Genomic DNA, 21,014 nt, shown 5'->3' with positions numbered 1-21,014 from the left:
CAATAAATGAATGACATTGCACTATTAAATGTGCATTCTAAGGATCATGCAATATTAGCTACAATTATATGAACAGAGGACTGAAGGAGACACAAAAGAAAGTTATATTATAAAGCATGAGCCAGCAGTGTGAAATATACATCATATGCTGGTTGCCAAAATGTTTCCATATAGTTGTACGATGTTTACATTTTACATTATTACTTTTGAAGTGTTGTACCTCATTTAATAGTTTGTTTATCACCTTTTTTACATCTACAAGCACTCCGTACATATTTACCACAATCGATTTCTTTAATATGGCTTGCCATAGGACATTAAAAGAGCCAAACAAATGTCCTTATTAGCCAGGCAGCAGTGATGTCCATTTGGTTTACAGCCAAGAGGAGACAGCCGTGCCCGATGACCTCACCTGATGCTGGTCTGTCCTCCGAGATCCCACACTTGGAACCTCAGATTTTTGTAGGTCACAGTCTCAACATTGAATCCAATGGCTGGGGAGAACAAAACAGAGGGAGTGGAGAACACAGAGAAACGCACAATGAAACAGCCTTAAAGCCATTGACATATTTCATCATCATCAGTCATGAGCCACGGTAGTTTAACATCAATAATCTAGAGGAGAAAGCGGTCGGCTGATTTTAGACCAACTTGAGTAACAGATTCAAATTCCTGTACACGCGCATTGATGAGAGAGATGTCACCTCTTTTAAACAATGTATCAAGTACAACAATAATGGATAGTGGGTGGAAGGGGAAGGTTAGAACAGGGGTCAGCAACCGGCGGCTCTGGAGCTGCATGCAGCTCTTTAAGGACTGTTTCGAGATGTTACCTATCAAGCACCACAGTCTCGTACTCGCATGCACTGCGGCTCTTGAAATTGTTTTAACCGAATTTTAAAAACAGGCTCTTCTTGATATTTTGGTTGCCGACCCCTGGGTTAGAAAGTAGATAACAAATTGTCCAACATATTTATGTCAGGGCTAAATCAAACCGAGCCCATGGACAGTCTTGGGCAATCGTTGGCTCACTGCCACCTGGGTGCTGCTGAGTTGCCTCTGAGTTGCTCTAATACTGTACACTGCGTTGCAAATCAAAATGATGAATTATTATGAGAAAGAATACAATTGTGCACACGTATATGTACAGCCCTTTTGTCAATCCACAGCTGGATGAGGGCCCTTCCCCACGTCGTGCGGGCAGTGGGAGTTGTTTAATGACGTCACCGCACGGTGCGGGTTGGCGAATGTGTTACAAAGTCACGTTGACAATAAGCAATGTCGCCAGGACTTGCGGAATGTAGAGATTTTTTTAACTAAAATTATTCTCCTCCACCGAGTTTGTCAACAGGTTCAGAGATTTGAATGTGTGATAGATAGACATCAACAATGATTCCATCTCACTGGCCATTTTACACAAGCTGCAGTTCGAGATGATGTTGTGCAGTCAGTACTGTACATGTTTGCTCATTAATAAAAGATTATTCATTTGACAATTTTAAAACTTCCTCTTTTAACGTGAAAAAAAAAAGAAAAATCTGAGATGTTTTTATGATAGAACTTATTTCATCTGGCCATCCCTTCGGATGGAACATCTCATTTGCCAAGGTGTCATTGGGTGTTAAGTGACACACGTACAGCAAACACGTAAATTACACGTGTACCAACATTTTAAATTTATAACTTGTACAATGAACTTGACAGCCAAACACATGCATCCATAAATAAGCGGTGCTCACCGCCAGTGGCTGTAGCACGAGCTCTCACTGTAACAGTTGTAGACGTTGTGCAAATGGCATTAATTTTTTAAAGTCAAATATTTAGGTAAGTCGACACTGGCGGCATATGTAACGTGCCCAATGAAGCAGCTCTGTGTCCGAGAGAGTGTGCCGCCGTCTTTGGGTTTGTACTCAAGTCATGTTAAAAGCATTGCGATTTCGGGAAAGGAGAGCAGCGTTATTGTTGGGAGTCAAAGGATAGCTGCTCAGCTAAGTAAGAAGCACCATTTTGATGCGTACACTTGCCCAGTGGACTCCCTTCTATTTTGGGGGGACAGCCATGTCAAGCAATTGTACATATTCCACAGTTGTATTGTCAGATATATCTGCAAAAAGAGTTGGAGACAGTGTCTACCTTTTTAAAGGAAAGTTTACGAGGCAGCAGAACAAACGTCAGCAGAACATAGTCAAGTAATATTATATTTAGCGTGTTTTGCACGTTAATTTCATGAGACAGTGACACTCACTCTAAGCACAAATGACAACACCATGTCTTCTAGGCCTGTGTGTATGCAATATTGACCTCAGACAGGGGTCATTTGGTCTAAACGGTGAATGGAAAAAAAAATGTTCAGTTGCAGCACAAAACCAAAGCTGCGTGGGTGGTATGGTGGGGAAGGGTGGTCCCTATGTATGCCCAATTAATATACTGCGTGAAAACTGGGTACAAGTTGCACTATTGGGGAGTTTCTGACGAGATTACTTATACCAAATCACACACAAACGCACAAGCAAACGGCGCTGGTGTGGTCACACCATTAAAGAATTGCTGTTCGTGAGCGACCATTGATGTTGGAGTGGCACATGGGCGAACAGACAGGCCAGCACCACAGCCACAGCTTTGTCTGCCCAAGCCACTGTTGACACACCTGCAATGGGCACGCACAGTTTAAGCCGAGTCAAATTAAAGATGTGAGCCAGGTGTGAACGCCAGTTGTCAGCGGCGTGCCAACTTGGATATCCAACCATGAACACAAGCACTGAGGGACGGTGTAGAAACGGCAAGCACAAAAATGTATTTACGTGAACACAAAAAAAAATCTCGAACGTTTTATCTTTTATCGTACAGTCCCTTTGTCAATGCATGGCTGGGTGAAGGTTTACCCCATGCCGTGTGAGTCACGAGGGCCGGTATGACCATACTTCACCACACTGGTCAATGCAGGTTGGCGAAGGGGGGGGGGTAGGGCCAGTTAAGATATCACTTGCCATTTATGTTACGCATGAACGGGAATCAATCTGCATTAAGCAGATTCAAAGTGCAGTTCGCCAACCTCTGCACCAGCACGTTACATACTTAGTAAAATTCCTAATTTCTGAATCTTGGCGGCAATGAAACAAAATGCTTTTGAGCGAAATCCAAATTTCAGCAGCAATTTGGATTTCACTCAAAACCACTTTGTTTAAAAAGTGGCTCGTGTTTCGGCTGGGGCGACACCATGGATCACGTCGCAAGCAGAGCAGTAATGTATAACTCGGGACAAATATTGAAAGATTGCCAAAAGAACGTTGCCGTACGACATAATTCTGACAAAAATGGAGGGCCACTCAAATGGTCCGTGCTGATGCGATAGGAACAAATCCCCATTCAAACATAGAATAGCACGCATACCTGCCATGCGAGCGTGTCACACACAACACCCAAAAATCTAGGCACTGAAATGCTTAAATGACAATGCACTTTCCGCTTCGTCCTAGCCAAAATGTTTACACCACCTGCTACAGCACGCACTTCCTTTCTGGCAGGCAGCATTACCCTGACTTGCTTATGCAAATTATGTATTTAAATGAATGCCAACAGTGAGACAATTAGAGGTGGGGGGGACCATTCGACACCAGCAGTGGTCAAACTTTCTATACTCAGCTTCCCAGTATTTTGGTCTGAACTGTAAGAGTCAATAAAACATACGCTGATCAAACAGCAAGCAACACAGAAATGATGAGGGATTAACTTGACAAGGGGACGCTGACTGTGTTTGTGGTCAAAGCAAAGGCACTGGGCCTCCTGTGTGCTATGTGTGTTTGTACTTGCATGGGGCAGTTAGAGTCTGGCTTAAAGGCTGTCTGTTCTGGACTCATTGCTTTTGTTATAGGGCCCACAGTATTTATTAATAATGGTGAAGGCGCAGCCCTGCAACTGCTTGTTCAGGCCACTGCTGGTGGAAGGGTCTCCGCTACAGGGAGTTCTGGTGGGCCCTTTCGGGAGTATGTTGGCCTACTCTTCCACGCTGGCCAAATGTCTTGGTAGTGGTGGGAGTACCCACACTCTTTCGTCCACCATGCCACACCTACGGTGGACTCATTTATACTGCTGGATGGAGAGGTGGGGTAGAGATGGGAAGGGATTTAAGAAACGTGCCCATTGTTGCTTATAAGGACAGCATCCACATCGGAAGATCAAACCGGTGACCTACGGATGGCAAGTCCAACGTGCTAATGATAATACCATTACAGCATGTTCCACGTATTAGCTGTAATACGTTTTAGTTTTCTGTCATGTTGGAAAAAAGAACGTGTCGTGGCAATGATGAGCCCTAGATTGCGCGACATAGTTGTTCGTGCAGACACGGTGTGCGCGCACTCACGTACGCCACACGGTGCTGTTTGTTTTTACAATCGGGCGCAAGCGTGCATGCCTGGGTAAACGCAAATCGTGTGAACGCACACTCATGAATAGAGTTGACGAGCTCGGGCAGAGACACGCTTGAGACACCACAGCAGCAACGTGGCCCTTAAACCAGTGACCTGGCCTCCACACCGCCACAGCCGTCGAAACAAGACAAACGGCTCTGTGCAAACGAGCAAACCCAACGTCCAGAAACTGAATGTCTGCTTGGCACTTGAATGTTCCATTCGGATACGGGCCGTTGCCCCAACACATGGCCTATTATGGGTTTTTTTTCTTTTTAGCTCAGTTTTATGGACAATCACGTTTGGTGTTCATCATTTGTAAATTCGTACCGAAGCTCTGCAAATGACCACCATCATCGTTTATTATTCACATAGTGCCTCCCATGCAGTACATTGCGAGGTGCCGGAACAATGGGACATTTTAGATGAATTACTCAAGAGTAAGGAAGTGATTACAGATCAAATCGAAAGTTCAAAAATAATACATTATGGGCAAAACATACAACAAATGAGAATAAACAGATTCAAAAGCTGAACTGCGGAGAAGACTACTTAAGTTTCGATCCACTTAATTATATTTTTGTCCACAAATGCTGTCGACAGAAGAACCCCACTAAAAGCCCCACTTTTTTTATTGCAGTGCATTGGCTAAAAACATTCCCCTTGAGACGGCAAGGCAAATCAGAACTCACAGTAAAGAAAAATTAATTTTAAGGTAAAACATGAACCAAAACAAACTGCTCTGATATTGTAGCTACAGCACTTAGGGTCGGTATCCGGAGTTGTCCGGTGGAGTTTTAAAAGTTTTTGATGAGATAAAAAGGGAAGAGAAAAGGACTTTAAAGGCGACTTTGAGATTCACTCTTGTGACGGCACTGTGACGAGACTGCCATACCCTTCATTGGCATCATTAGAGTGAAAATGAAAATACATTCAAAGTCGTTCTTTCACGTAAAAGACGTTTCAAACTTCTTTCAAACAGCCAAGGACATACATAATAGGTACAAAATAATGAATGTGATAATGCAAAGATTAATTCATGTAAATTCATTCTTACCCAAACGACACTTGGAGTCAATCAGGGGCATGACGATCAATCAGGCACGTATGATCCGTGCAAATAATATAAGGCATTACGTTTACGCGAAGGCGACAAACAAACACTTTATTGAGAAACGATACAAAAGGTATTCGGGGAAAAATAATTAATGATTTATGAACTGAATTTGGATCCTGGCTTGGGACAGTTCACTAAACCACTGTGGGGGGTATCGATAGCCGCATACCTACTCGAACAAGAAACAATGCAAATCAGATCGCAAAAACGATACTACAATAACACAAGCGAAGCGTGACCCCGACTCGTGAAAATTCATCAAATCTCTGCGGGGGGGAAGGGCGGGATAAATAGGTGTCAACAAAAACAGCTTTTTGTTGTTGTTGTTGTTGTTGTTTTCAGCACGTTCTCATAAACAGCCTTGCAGAGATTGCTTTCACTTCCAAACGTCGACCTCATCTCACGGTCACTGTGATGGCATGCGACCGAGTGGGCGTTTGGCTTGCGTTGCGCAACGAAGGCCGGCCAACAGGCTGCCAAGATAACCGGCGTGAGCCGGGAGAGAGGGGGCCCACGAGCAGCAGGACTACGCTCAGATGCACCCCCCCCGCACGGCCGTGTCCCCGGAAAGCTCTGCCCACAGCACCTTAGCCCATCAACGATCTTGCTAAAGCGATAACTGCTGGTTGCCATGGCGCAGGGTATACTATCGGCCGAGAGGGACAGCGGGCGGCTGTCAAGTTGGGGTGTCACAACGGAGTGCGTTAAGGGTAAATATTAATCACCAACATTCGCCCCCTCCCCCCACCACTGCTCCTTCCCTTCGCCCAGCCAAGATTCCATTAATAAATAACGAATTTGAACATTACAACGAATGTCGCATCTCCAGTGGCTGTTTTGAGCTGGGTAAATTTCCCCCTTGAGGGTCAAATGGAGGATTGACAAGAGGGGACACGTCTTGCACCACCTCCTGTTTTTCGCCGCGTCATCTGCCAGGCATCACATCGTGACAGTTCTAACGCATTACTCATGGGTCTTCATTGGCTGCCGATTCAGAAACGTATCGCGTACACAGTGGCATCCGTCACTCATCAGACTCTGACAGGGCAGTCACCCATCTAATTGCCTGGACGGCTCACAATTCACAGTCCGATCGGGCGTCGGTGATCGGACAGCAAATCCCTGCTTGCGATTCCACTGACCAGAACCGTAATGGCCGGCAGAGCATTTCCAGCTGCCTCTCCATCGGCCTGGAACGCTCTGCCCCATCACCTTTGATCACATCCCATCTCATGAAAGATTTTACAAAAATATATTGAAACACCGTTTTTTTTACGTAGCCTTTGGGACTTAGACCAAAAGTCACCGGCACCTCCACACTCGATCATCGGCCACAGGCCTCTGCATTGTGGCATTGCATATGATAAATAAATGTGCTTATTATTATTGTTATTTTTTCCAGCTTTTCCTGCGGCTCAAACAGGATGGTCCATTGCTGCCTTGTGAGTTGCGCGAGATATCTGACCAGACTTCACCACACCAGTGAACGTCGGTTGGTAAATGAGGAGGGAGTGCGTAACAACAATGGATTTTGCCAAAGTGCCCTCACTGATGCCGATTATACCAGTCTTTTTGCACATAGTGGTCACCCATACAAGCACTACACCAGGCTCAAATTCTGCTTGGCCTCTCAGATCTTTCCCTCAGATCTAATCCAATCAGGTGAAATCTGGACGGCGACGGTCACAGACTCATCTTCGGGTTAGAAGACCCAAATTGACGGCACAAGACCCCGGATGAGGCATATACAACGTGTGGCTCTATGGTGGATAAGAGGCGATTGAAAGGACTTCTGGGATGCCATCTTTAGGGGCTGTTCTCTGGCACAAGGTGATGTGCTGCTCGCTGTGGAAGGTATGAATGGAAATCTCTCTCGTTACAGTACAACTGAGAGCACCGTTGGAACATTATTTGGAGAAAAAAATGCCTAAAAATATATACTTTTGAAATCGCAACCCATTATCCATCCACCTTTATGTTCTATGTCAAATGCTTGTCAAACCTAAAATGCCCCAAAGATTAACAAATATTGTTCTGGGCACACTCCAAAATAGATGTTGAAAAACATTTCCTTGCAAACAAAAGGATGTTAAGATATAACTTATTTAAATAAATTACTCATGTTTTTGGTTTCTATAGTCCAGTGGCGCTAGGGAATGTAGAAGAGCAGCACTACGATTGCATCTGTAAATTCCTTTTTCAGACCAGTCTTTGAAAGATTATGGGAATCGCATGTCCAAATAGTTATCTAGAAAAATACCTGCGCTCTGGACAAAATTCTGAGCGGCGATAATGATCAAAACAATAACCATATATATATTTTAAAAAACTTATGATTGGCAAGGAATGCATGCTTGGATACAGTTTAAGTATTCTGTATTTAACAAAATTAAAGCTCTAAAAAGAGAGTTATTGCTTTCGTAATGGCAGACCCGGTTTTAACGATCTATGCAAATTATTGGTGGTGAAATTCTTGGGTAAGCTGGGCAAAAAACGGCAAAAACAATGACGATGGGGCGATAAAACGACTGGCAGTACTCTTAGTGCAGTGTGGATGCCATCATAGCTCATGTTTTGAAACAATGAACCAGCTGTTTCACAATGAAAGTACAAATGCGTTACAATGGTTTTGTTGATGGCATGGCTGGCATATATACAGGAAGAGATTAGGACATAGTGATATTGTTTACGATGAGGGTAAGATAAGAAAGAGAATCATCATACGAGAGCACATTGAATTGTTCGATGAATCACACTATTTGTTTATTTAAATGCTAAAGCTGTCCTCGAACTTTTCAAGTCCCGCTGTTCATTAAACAGGAAATAATTACGTTCATCAAGAAAAACGAATGATAATTTCACAGTGCAAACATTGCTCACAGGCATCGTGCTATCAACCCAGCCACCAGTTTGATTCCTGGCCATGGCTAATGGTGGTGACTGACATTTGAAATGGTTCTGATCAACCTGCACTGCCCAGTGTAGTCAGGTATGGTCAAACAACCTTCATGATTTAAATCACGTGGGCTGGGGGCATTCATCCAGCAGTGGACTGACAATGGACCTGCAACTTTAAACTGTGGCTCACGCATATATTTCTGACACCAGATTCTTTTTTTAAACCATCATCAGGAATCCAATGCGTGGGCTGAAAAAAAAATGGGGATCCGCACCCTATTCTTTCAACTTGCCCAATGAACTTGACACGTGTGCAGTCAGGCCACCTCCATGTCAAATCCGTGGAAGTGACTACCAAATGCGGGCAGGAATGCAGGCAACCCATAAACAACCGCACGGTGTAACCGGTCCTTCAAGTCCTCCCTAGCCTTGAGAGCTGTGCCATTCGTCGCAAATTTATATATTCCTGTCTCCCGAGGACAATGCCAGCAAAGTATGCGGTGTAGTGATACGACGTGCGCTTTTGAAACTTGGCTACGGGTGGAAATATGTCCATTTTGGTTTCTTATTCCGTGTTCGTTTATGGATAATGCCTCATTTTAACGCATATTAAGAGTAGTTATATTGCTCTACCCTAGTAAAGAATTGGTTTGTATACTTCTTGAGAACAGGCCATCACTGATAACACTTTACGATTATTGGTAACAAAAGGGTGTAATGTTGTAGCAGTTAAAGTATTGCCACATTTCTCTCTACTTTATCGATGTACATTTTCTTATCCGTAATTAAATGGGATTACGTAATCTTAACATAATTTTCTATCACTTAATCCTTTATTGTACGAACTATTAACCACGACATGATTCCGTGTGGTTGTGAAGCCTGCCAATCAGAATTTTGTGTGCTCGTGTGTGTTCATCAGAAAATTGCAAACTTCTTTGCATGAAATGTTTACCAATCCTCAACTTTCTTGTCCAACTGTGGCAAACCAATTCACCAGGAGCTAGCGATATGTTATGGGGGGAAAAAAGCACATACCCACACACCCCATTTTTTTAAGGAACTGAGAAAAATTCAAGGGCCCTTCTCAGTATTCAATCCAGCCAGCACGTCTTGTTTTTTAAAACATCCACACACGTGCATTCGTGGCGTAATGTGGAGGGGACAACTAATCCGTCTTTACGAACCTTCGACCGAAATCGTATTCGAAATCTATATAGCCATGCAAACTACCAGAGCACCTTTGTCCACTATCTGCATGTAGATCTAACATGAAGGCGGACAGTCAGCAGGCACTGATGCGTCTCAGTCGAGGCATGCATTACAACCTGCCCTTTAAAAGCAGCCACGTAATGTAGTGAAGCCCCCTCACTTTAAGCAACTTGTTACGGAACGCAATGGAAACTTTTTTTTACCTTGCAGTTCCTAGTACTACAGTACTGAATTAATACCAATTTAATATAAAGCCATTGTCAATCCACTGCTAGACGAAACCGTTCCCCCCTGCCCTACGCCGTGCAGGTTATCAGGGTTGTGTGACCGTAGCTCACCACGCTGGTCAGTGCCAGTTAGTGAAGGCAGATGTGGGATTATAGAAGTACAGTACAACATTGGATTTTGCTGTACTGCGACACCTGCTGTGCGTGGCCATCGCACAGGCAAGCGAGATGCACCATCCCGCTTCCAACATCTAGGACGTCGTGTGCATCCCTCGTGCCTTGGGTCATAGGCTTTTTGTTCCTATGGTTTTTAATCTTTTTGCTGTACTTTTGTAAAAAAAAAAAATTGGGATTTGCAGTCATTTATCTCCGTTTTCTCTTACAACACAAACGTGCAATTTAAACTGCGGATGGAGTTTGGTTGAAAGTAACACTGGCTGGGTATAGAATTCAATGTACCGGAAGATTTTTCTTGTGCGTGTGAGGAGGAGCAGTGGTGATTGCAGCTCATAGGGGCGTACAGATAGTAAAAACACGCTTATGCAAAGACACACACACACGCATACCACTCCTCAACACACGTGCACAGTTGTAAATGTTGTAACATAGGCTTCATGGGTGTAAAGATGGATCCATTCGTTGATTTAGAAAAAAATCTGAAGCTTACGTATTCCTAACATCTCATGGGTTCCAACGACTCCTGCAACCAGTCGTGGCGTCCTTGATCTTCACGGCAATGTAAAAAAAAGTATTTATTTAATTGAATCGCAGGCCTGATTTGCGGAAATGCATCGATTGCCTTTAGTTTTTTTTCCCAACATTGAAATCATACAATTGAGGCCTCTGTGGATGCCTGGCCGAGTGAGACCCCCTGCTGTATATTATTAGGCACTGGAACATTCAGCTTCCTGGGCCAACCACGCCTGCTAATTTCTTGCGACGATTGAATAAACTATTCCGTCGCCGGCAAGTCGGACGTTAAAGACCCGGCAGGCGGCACTCCTGAGTCCAACTGGATTCAAATCCGGGTTTCAGGCGGCTGCGATGAAACTGGGTTCACAAATGCAACAAGCCAATGGTCTAAACTTGATCAACAATGGATGAAGAATGCGTCACGTTAAATTCGATTTTGCACTTAATTCGTCTAATTTTAGCTCTCGAGACTCGAACAATCTTTGGAGGCAGTTAAAACGTGTGCACGTCAGCGTGGATAAAGATGCCTCATCGCAAGTTAGTTTTATGACAGTGCGTTACAAGACTGGTTGCAGAGTTTCAAATAGAAATGTCTTCATCTCATGAAAAACATTTTTAAAGCACAATTACAATGTTATTTGGGTGGGGTGGGGGTAAACATAGAAAATTACCCAGTATCATCATGTATAATGATATTCCATTAAGTCATTCATGACATATAGAACACAACATAACCTACAATTAATTTGGAACAAACAATTCCCCGTCTGTCAACAGTACTGTACATAATTCCACATCATGGAAGTACAGTATACACTAATACTCGTAAAAAAAAATTAGGGGCCGTCCATAAATGACGTCACGCGATTTTGGACGATTTTTGACCCCCCCCCCTCGTGAAATCCACAGCAAGAAAATTTGAAAAAAAAAATTGCAACATTTTCTTGCCGTGGATTTCACACCTGATGATGATTGCTTGTGTTGCAGTCGAAACGTCGTGATAATTTGTATTGTTTTATATTTTTATTATTTTGTTATTTCCTTCTACGTGACTTTACCGAAAAAAACAAGAATATGAATCCCTGCAGTCACGAAAGCTTTAAATCAAATGGGTAACACCTCAGGTATATGACCTGCACAGGGATGTAATTAATGTGACGTAAGGCCACGTCTGCGATTGTTTAGTCATCAATTACACAATATAGCCTCACGCACACAGGTAGAATTTCACGAGGAGAACAGTTTGCATGCAATTCATCCAAATTATAGGCAAACTTTACATTTTGGGGTGGAGTAGTGGGAGTGTAGTTTGTACACCGCATGGTGAACCTGGCAACCTGACTTTGAGAGCACAGACTTGGGACTCCTGCGCCTCACCAATCCGCACCGACCAGCGCGGCGAAGTATAGCCAAACAACAACCCCCACGGCCTGCACTACCGCAGTGAACTCATGCTGAGGGCTGTAGAAACGTCGTACGCTATTACATTCATTGAGCCATAACGTAAATTTCAGTGGATGTTACGTGGCTGTGGGGTGGGATGAGTCGGTGGGTTTGTAAACCGATTGCGAATTTGCGGTCACATGCTGTTTACCGGGGCCAGTGCACTCACATGACCCGTCAACCACAACGCAACCCATCCCGCACCCACCCACCCACCCGCCTCTCCTCCACTCTACTCAGTAATTCTTTGGAGATCGTGATCTGTAAATCCCTTCCCTTTAAACCTTTGCAAGATCCTACACCACCCCCTCTCCCCCGCCTCCTGCCCCATCACTGTCACGGGCCAAAACTCAACGCGTGACGCGTGCTGCCTGCCTGCTCACCAGTGCTTCTTCAGGTATGGGTCAGGTGCGCGCGTTTTGTAGGGTCATATGACTGGTGCATACAGGCACACACGTACACAGCCGCACGTGGGCACGCTTTACCGGCCACAGGTGTTTCATCAGAAACGCGACCAATCGTTGCGAACGCTACGCACGCACGCGTACACGTACGCACCGCCTACGCATACGGGCCACCCTGAATGAAAGTGGGATTGGAGGGAGAAGGACAATGCCTGCAGTCCTGTTGTACTCGCTGTAAAGATACAGACGACAGCGGGCGTTTGAACTCATTTCGTAAGATCGCGTTTGATACCCGACTACAAAAGGAATACTCGTGGCAAAGTGTGAATGTTTTTCTGTCTTCAAAAAAATCAGTCGCAGCATTATTGAGTAATTGCAGGCTGTACACATTGTTTATTTTTTGTGGGAATAAAAGCTATGCAAGGGTGCAGCTCTCTGGAATGTTCAAGATCAGGCTTGAAAAAAGCAGTAATTTTTGGCACGTACAATCTAACAAAGGAACTTTTATTTAAGCGGTTTACATCATTGATGCTCATTAAACTCAAACTCCCTTCATGCTAACTTAATATCGGCCTTTAGCAAATAAATGGAGGGTTGGAAATGTAGGGTGTGAAAGAAGTTCCACAGACGTATATAAGCAAAATACACATCATATGATTTGGCATCAAGTTTCAGGGCATGCCTTGGCAGGAATAGTTTACAAGTTGATGCTTTTGATTGCAAAAATTCTGAAAAACAAATACTGTCTTGCAAATGGGACTGGACACACTTCATAAATGGGCTAGAGCCTCAATTACTTATGTCGCTTCAATTCTGACATGCACAGTATGTAATGACACATTGCATGTGGTACACACATGAGGCATGCATATGTTGCAAAGTAATTATACATCTGAGGGGCGTGGCAGCACACCCCGCGACACGAGCTTGATTCCTGCTCATGGCCAATAACAGTGACGATCATTTCAGCCAATCCTGGCCTGCCAACCCCTCGTGTCGTGCCGGCCTTCGTAGGTGCTCGCTAACATACAGGACTTGCCCCAAAAATGTGTGAAAACTATTGAGGAGGTATCTTTGTCTGTTGTCCATCTCTGCATATATGAGTGGAGAGTCGGACTCAGTAGTTAGCGCAATGCATGAGCCAGATGATTTTAGATTCCCAGCCATAGCTAGAATCGGTGTCCAGTAGTATCAACTTTAAATTAGTTATTGCTGCGGTGTGAAAACATCAGCACTGGAGGCATGTTTCTGGCCACACCACCACCCTGTGCATCATTCCAGCTTTAATAATCAAACTTATCCAAAAAGCATGGATAAAGTCACAATTTCCTGCCCAGCTTTATTAAATAATTCTAAAATACTGGCAGTGAAGTCAGTTGTTTGACCATATTTCATTACACCGGTCGGTGCAGGTTAGTGGAGGGGCACAAGACTGGCTGAAATACAACTCGCCACTGATGTTAACTGTGACTTGGAATCAAACTCAGGTCATGAGATTCATAGCACACCGCACTCCCCACTGCTCCCATCGCCTATATGGCAATACAGGAAATATGTCACCGTGTGCGCCATTTCGAACAGAACCGGTTTGTAAGAATAGGTTTTTCTCTTTTTTCTGGCAACAAAACAGGTGTTACGATGTTAAAACACCAAACTGCAACCTTTTACGAGGAATCATGTCTGCATTAACCACAACACTTGTGGTCAGAATGCAAACAAAAAACTCTGATAATATATGCATTGTCTTTGAAACTGATTGGTCCACACCGGAGAGAACAGCTTTGTGCTACAATTATCATGAAGTCCAATTTTGCATTGCACAAGCAATGCTTAAATTACTATTTCCATTCTACATGATTATAAAAAACTAAATAAGTATTATGTATAAATATGAAGGCTGCACATGTGCAATATAAGAGGCCATGAAGTTGTACTGCTCATCAATTCAAGGACAGTAATGCGCCTTTTAAGCAGTTCGTAAACCAAGTTTACTGCGCATTTATGGCACGAGCAAATTAGTATCTGCCTTTAATGTGCCGCCAACCTTTGCAAAACGGGTAAACCTTGCATTTGACACCACGATACAGTCGAGCAGATTGGATCCCATTCCTACAAAACCTGCATTTAAGACTTGCGCCACGTTGTATGCGTTGCCGACTACAGCGCAGAGATATTTTAAGGGCGACAATGGGTACACGAATCAGGACAATTTGAGCGCCCATTCTAAAAAAGAACGCATCCAAGCACAACGGTGGCAGTGAATCTACCCACCTCCACTGCTCTCGTGAACGGGGGAGAGATTATTAACACAAGTGCTCCTTCCAGGAGAACACATCACAGGCGACCGCCACCCTGTGTTTTATTGGACATGCAATGCCGTAAACCTTAACGATCTTCTTTGGTGAGCATTTAAGATTTCCCCCCCCCTGGCACGTGCTTCAGCTACTGGCGCCGATGGTGGTCAAAAAGCCACCATCGTACAGACCTCCACTTCTGATGGCTGGCAAGCGTTCTGCGCGGCAAATGAAAACGCCAAGCCTCAGGGGTAAATTCCCCATCTCATCCTCACCTTGCAGTTACTTTCCAAAAATAGACTCGTGTTTTAAACAAAAAAAACCTGAGACGCATGATGTAAGCCCAAAGTTCTCCCGCTCCGGCACGCACAGCAAGGGCGGAGCTGTTGCTCAACAGCTTGGCCTCGTGCCACAGCGTCTGCCGTCAATCGGGCGATAAAGCATAGGCCGAGCCAACACGCAGGCAATTCTTAATCACCCGGAGCTCGTGCACGTCGTCACGGTCCCACGGACTTGTTATTTGCTCCAACTTTAGTCTGCCTTGAATTCCAAGGCGATCGTGTGCGCCCTAGCAAGCCACAGCCGCACAAAGTATGTCACTCAACACGTTTGATCGATGTTGGACACGGCTGAATATCCACCACACCTGTTTACGTGCCTACAATGAAAGTGTTGAGCTAGGGTATGATTTAAATGGGCCAAATCGGCCCTTGAGAGGCTGGTTGAACTTCTTTCGCTTGCACTTCGGCAACCATGCTAATCAGAGGTGCGGGGGAAGGACAGCAAACATTTATCACAACAACAAGCAGTTCTAAAGAAATTAGTTTTAAGCTTACAAAACTCGGGAGATAACAGCCTTAAAGCGAGTGCACTTGAGGGCATATGGCACGAGATTGTCCTTAAGGGCGCACGTGGTGAAATCATTCATATAACCATTGAACTGCTACGTTTTATTTATGTGAGAGACACATCCGAGTGCAGTCCGATGGTGGCAATTCCAAGTACAACCATCACGTGGCAGTCAGGTTCGGTTTGACCATAACCCTGTGAAACATCCGCTGTGAACGTTTAACTATTGAATCAGGTGAACAATTAACTTAAGACTTGGTTGACGGTAAACAAGTTCGACATGCCAGACGTCAATGTCATTATCATGAAAAAATAAATGAAAAAGTATGCAATTGAAATACCAACCATGTCCCGAAGGTCTATCAGTCATGTCATGGGCAAATAATAATTAATATAAACTTGAAAATAACAATAGAAAAAGATAGCGCAGAACAGCTTTTGACAGATCTTTAACAGGACCAGATATTTGTCCTCTGTGCTTCATACATAATAGTTGATTGCACGTCACTCATCCGCTTTAATCACAAATCATATCCCGCAATGCTGGGACAGGCTCACTTAGGAGAACAACCAATATTACATTTTACGATTATGTTTTGTTGTACAGTTATTGACATTACACTTGAAAACCAGGAGGTATATTCAAACATTACGCCTGAGAGGATATCAACATGGAGGTGGAGAGATTAAATCAGCGTGTGCGCAGATTCTCTCGATGGAATGTTGCATTTCAAGACCACGAGAGAGAGATTGGATGGCTTGGAGAGGGCTTCATTTGAACGTGGACAGATGAAGGATAATGATAATGGTGCCGGGCGGCAGCGGCGCACGCCTGCAATCCAGCACTGTGAAGAGGCAGCAAGGGTTGGTGGATCACACATTTGTCGTGAAACTCCCTTCTCCCATGGACATCGAGGTGCCATAACTGGGTTCTGGAGAATGCGGCACGGCAAACGTCGATTCCACCTGTTCCGTCTACACGGGACGGTGTTTTCCCCTCGCACACGTGGGTTTTTCTCTGGGTGCTCTGGTTTCCACCCCCCCCCCACCCCATACATTTACACTCATTAACTGAAACTTAATTTGGAGCTTTCGTGACTGCAGGAGTTACTCTTTGGTTCTTTCGGTAAAGTCACGTATAAAGATAAAATAATAAATTACATACTAGCATACGACGTTTCGATTGCAACACAAGCAATCATCATCAGGTATAAATGAAATAGAAACACAAATCTAGTATACTTAAAAATGTAATGTAATATAACAGAGTCGGATAACATAACAGTCAACATTCTCAGGAAGAACGTAATCAACCAGGTAGGGTGTTGACTGTTATGTTATCCGACTCTCTGTTGTATTACATTACATTTCCAAGTATACTAGATTTGTGTTTCTATTTCATTTATACCTGATGATGATTGCTTGTGTTGCAATCGAAACGTCGTATGCTAGTATTTAATTTATTACTCATTAATTGGCCAAAAACATCTTCATATAGAGGACCACAGAGCTCCGCTGGCTCACGGCCTTGGCTGCCCGACCGCGCTTTTTCTGCGATTCTTCGCGCCTCCCAAGCCGTTTGCTCTCTTCAACAGTGAGCGAACACTGTGCAGCGTGTTGCAAGTTGAAATGATTATCATGATGATGAATATTTTTGCAGCCCTTTGTCAATCTGTCGCTGGCTGACCAGCATATTGTCAAACATTCAGCATAACTGACACGAAGTGGGGATGTCATCATCCACCAGTAGATTAACTATTGGCTGTACATTATTATTTAAATGTCGTGATCAGCCATGATCTATCCAGTATGTCACAATGTCCGACTCACGATGGAAACATGACCGAGTGTATTGGAATGAAAATGGTGATTATTTTATTCGGTCGGGCCTGTGTGGTCAGCTGCTCGTGGTGTTTGATACAGGATACTGATAGGGAACTAAATCGGAATGCAAACAACGACAGAGTTGTTTATGCTTTGGGGTTTCTTTGCACATTTATTTCAGGCAAAGAGCAAGGCATGAAAACCCCATGCATCGGTTGTGTGTTCTGCATCCTTAAGTTACGTGGAAGGTTTGCGTAATTGTTTTATGGTAATGTAATAATCCTTGAGATTATTGTCTGTGGCAACCTGAACGTTAGACGACACCGACAGATTAAACAATTAAGCCATGACGATATAACCAATAAAAAAACTACCACATCACTTGACAAGAAACATCACACCAAGGTGTAGATTCTGTAACATTTTCCAATATGAATTTGTTCTCGGAAGTATTTACTTAGCGATCACAACGTTATGTTCCAAACCGCACAACAAGACAAAGTCACATGGCTAATTACATGCGATGCTGCGAGATGACACGTAATGACGCTATCTCGCCATTTTATGACGTAATTGCTTTGGCTGGAAAGAAGAAAAGTGTTATGGCTGGATTTCATCATGAGCTTTGCATACCATTGAATTAACTTGGCCAGTTTTCTCGAGGTGCAGTCCCTTATAGCAGCACATTCATTCAATAATCACGCATAGTCAGTGAAGGACTGTTGCGCAAAATGTGTGACCTTGCGACAGCATTCACATTACTATAAAGCAATTTTATCGGAATTTTTTTTCACATTGGAGCATCTTTCTGAGATATATTATATACCAACTATTTCAGATAGACAGACAGACCAATGGAGAGAGCTATTTGAGAAAATTTTAAAGCTCAGTTGGAAAGCGATAAAACATAAACCAAATGTGTTTAACACTACTGCAGAGGGAAAACATTTTCACCTTGGTACACAGTACTACATTTACGTACTGTGGGCGGTCAATTTGGCTATGAGACTGACACGCTTGCACCGAGCACTTTTGTAAGCACTCCCCAAGCAAACAGATCGCCTGTGACACGATCAGGCGGACCGAGGTGGGGTTCATCATTGTCGGACTTTGGTCCCGGCAGTAAAAACAGAGCACATTGAGACGATGCCTGTCGCCACCATTTCAGCCATGGCCACCACTACCACGTTTGGTCCCTTCACCTCCGATTAGCACGGTTGGCGATGTACAGTGTGAAAGAAGTTCAACACATAGCTGCATGTGGCAAGCCTCTCCTAAACCTTTAATCACGTCGTAAGTTTCATTGCAAAAGCCCCCCACCGCCTATATGACCTAGGATGCACCAGATCTCACCAAATCTTGCAAATTAAGCAGGGTTGGGTCCTGGATACTATTTGAATGGGTGCTCATCACCATGCATAAAACAGGTGCTATAGGGCTACGTTGCAGGCAGCGCAGAAAAATACAATGCTGTACCGTACCATACTCCCATATCTATGTTCCCCGCCTTCAGCGACCCACACTGACCAGCATGGTCAAATAACCCCTCCACAACCCATACAGCTTGGGAAAGCCCTCATCTAGCACCGGATAACCAAAATGGCTGCACATGTACTTAGACCTAATTCATGACTGAAGTAACGTTGATATTAATAGTTCGCGTATTTGGAAATAACTAAATGGGTTTTTTTTTTAGCCCTTTGGTAAAGTGAAGGCATGTGGGCGTAAGGTGAGATGTGTATGGGGGCGTGTGGGCGTGCTTACGCGTGCAGATCTTTGACTTTAAAAGCCTGAATTATGTGGGCTGAGTGCGATGGGCACACAAACGTCACCGAGCGTGGATCTGTGCTACGGTGTGTGAACCCACGTGACAAATTACTGACGTGCGTGCAAACACTGAACGAGTGCGTGAGCTCACAGAGAGCGTGGGGGCACGAGCTCGTGAAGACGTGACGTTTACAAACAACCTGTAAACAACCTACTGAGAGTTGGCTTACGTGTACAATGGGTGAGCTGATGGCTGGCTGGCAGTTAAGCCACTGCTTTCCAAGCATAATATTGTACAGAGCATTTCCGTGTCGAACAAAGGTCATGGGAATTAATTTTATTCCACTATGATTTCTTCATTGGGCTTAGCGGTCCGTCTACAAGATACAATTATTATTGTACAAAGTAAAATGACAGTATTATTACTTTTATTAACTGTCATTTCTATGAAAGTATTATGGTAATCATTGGCATTATTTGCATTCAATCTAATATATAGGCAACTGAGAGTCACCTGATATTCATTTACATTACTATATTGCTTATGTAGCAATTTGTGAAATCATTACATGAACTGTATGTGCAAGCATATGTCACCCGGATGAGTGCAAGCAAATCTCTTTAATTTCTTTCCCCTTTTTATATTTTTTATAGCAGGTTGTGGCATCACCATGACATCAGGAGAGAGAAACACCCATTCTGACTTCTTGCAGAGCAGTGCATCGCAGAGAACTGCTTGCCCAAAGATGTCACGGAGTTACTTCTGAGATCCCGTCAAGTGACTTGTAAACGGGAAAATGTTCATTATAATGCTTTTTATTTTCAGAGCTAAAATTAATCAAATTAATTGAAAGATCATTTCATGTAATGGATCTTTGGCATGCAGTTTTTAGTGATGACCAGGCTGAGACGATCAACATACTAGTAATTCAAATCAAGGTGATTTTTCTTCTTCAGTGAATGGTAAGGGGTCCTGAAACCATTAACTTACTACATTTGAGAACCTGACTAAATCATAATGGGCTGAAGCCCAAATTCAAACTCTTACAGCTGGAGAGACCGAAATGTTCATCTTTGTAGCAGGGCACTGATACAATTCTGTAATCATAATTGTGGTATGTAAGTTGACCTTCTTTCACACCGCACGTAGCCAACCGTGCTAATAGGAGGTTCGGGGGAAGAACAACAAGCTAAACACAAAAAGCAGTTCTAAATAAATGTGTTTTCAGTCCAGATTTAAAAGTGCATAGCTCCAGTGGCTTGGAAACAAGGGCATTCCAGATGGCCACATCAGCGCATCTGAAAGCACGCGATGCAGTGACCGTCTTCGTTCAATGGCTAGCCAAAAGCCTCTGCGAGGATGACTGGAGTTCGCGTGATGGTTTATTCTCCTTGACGAAATCAGCAATGTATTGTGGTTCATTTGCGGCAAGCACTTTGTGTGTAATGAGTGCGACCTTATTGAGCTCAGAGTAGAGTCTCCACTCACTGGGGATGGTGGTGACGACCTCTCCAACCTGCAGCCGGTACAGGATGGTGGTCTTGCCAGCACCATCCAGTCCTAGGATGAGGATCCTCATCTCCCGGCTGCCGAACAGCTTGGCGAGCAGGCCTGAGAATATCCCACCTGTGCAACAACAAGGAGAGGCCAGGATGTTAATTCGTGGATACCGTGTGGGTGTGTGTACGTGCGTGCAAAGGTGGCATAGTGACCTGCATTTGATTTACGGCCACGGCTAACATCTGTTGATGCAGCCTTATATTAGTACTTTGTGCGGTGTATAAACATCTGCAATGGGGAGATTAAGACGGTGAAGTAAGATGCTGACTCATTCATTCTTAAGTCATGATACAAGCATTGCAATTGTGCATGGAAC

At 43.9% G+C, this 21,014-nt stretch overlaps 2 protein-coding genes across 2 annotated transcripts in view; both read right to left on the bottom strand.

Moving 5' to 3' along the window:
• The window catches only part of BET1L (Bet1 golgi vesicular membrane trafficking protein like), a 355,770-nt gene that overhangs the window by 113,949 nt on the left and 220,807 nt on the right, over nt 1-21,014 (bottom strand). The gene's annotated exons all lie outside the window — the stretch shown is intronic.
• ARL1 (ARF like GTPase 1) overlaps nt 1-21,014 on the bottom strand; it is a 40,128-nt gene that overhangs the window by 5,613 nt on the left and 13,501 nt on the right. The window contains exons 2-3 of the mRNA XM_078859176.1: nt 20,627-20,764; nt 413-494 (exon numbers count right to left, since the gene is read on the bottom strand). Coding sequence (XP_078715302.1) covers nt 413-494; nt 20,627-20,764 — 220 coding nt within the window. The remainder of the gene's footprint in view (nt 1-412; nt 495-20,626; nt 20,765-21,014) is intronic.

The sequence above is a fragment of the Lampetra fluviatilis genome, chromosome 8, assembly GCF_964198595.1.
Source record: "Lampetra fluviatilis chromosome 8, kcLamFluv1.1, whole genome shotgun sequence".
Lineage (NCBI taxonomy): Eukaryota > Metazoa > Chordata > Hyperoartia > Petromyzontiformes > Petromyzontidae > Lampetra > Lampetra fluviatilis.
This window is presented reverse-complemented; position numbering and strand designations above follow the sequence as displayed.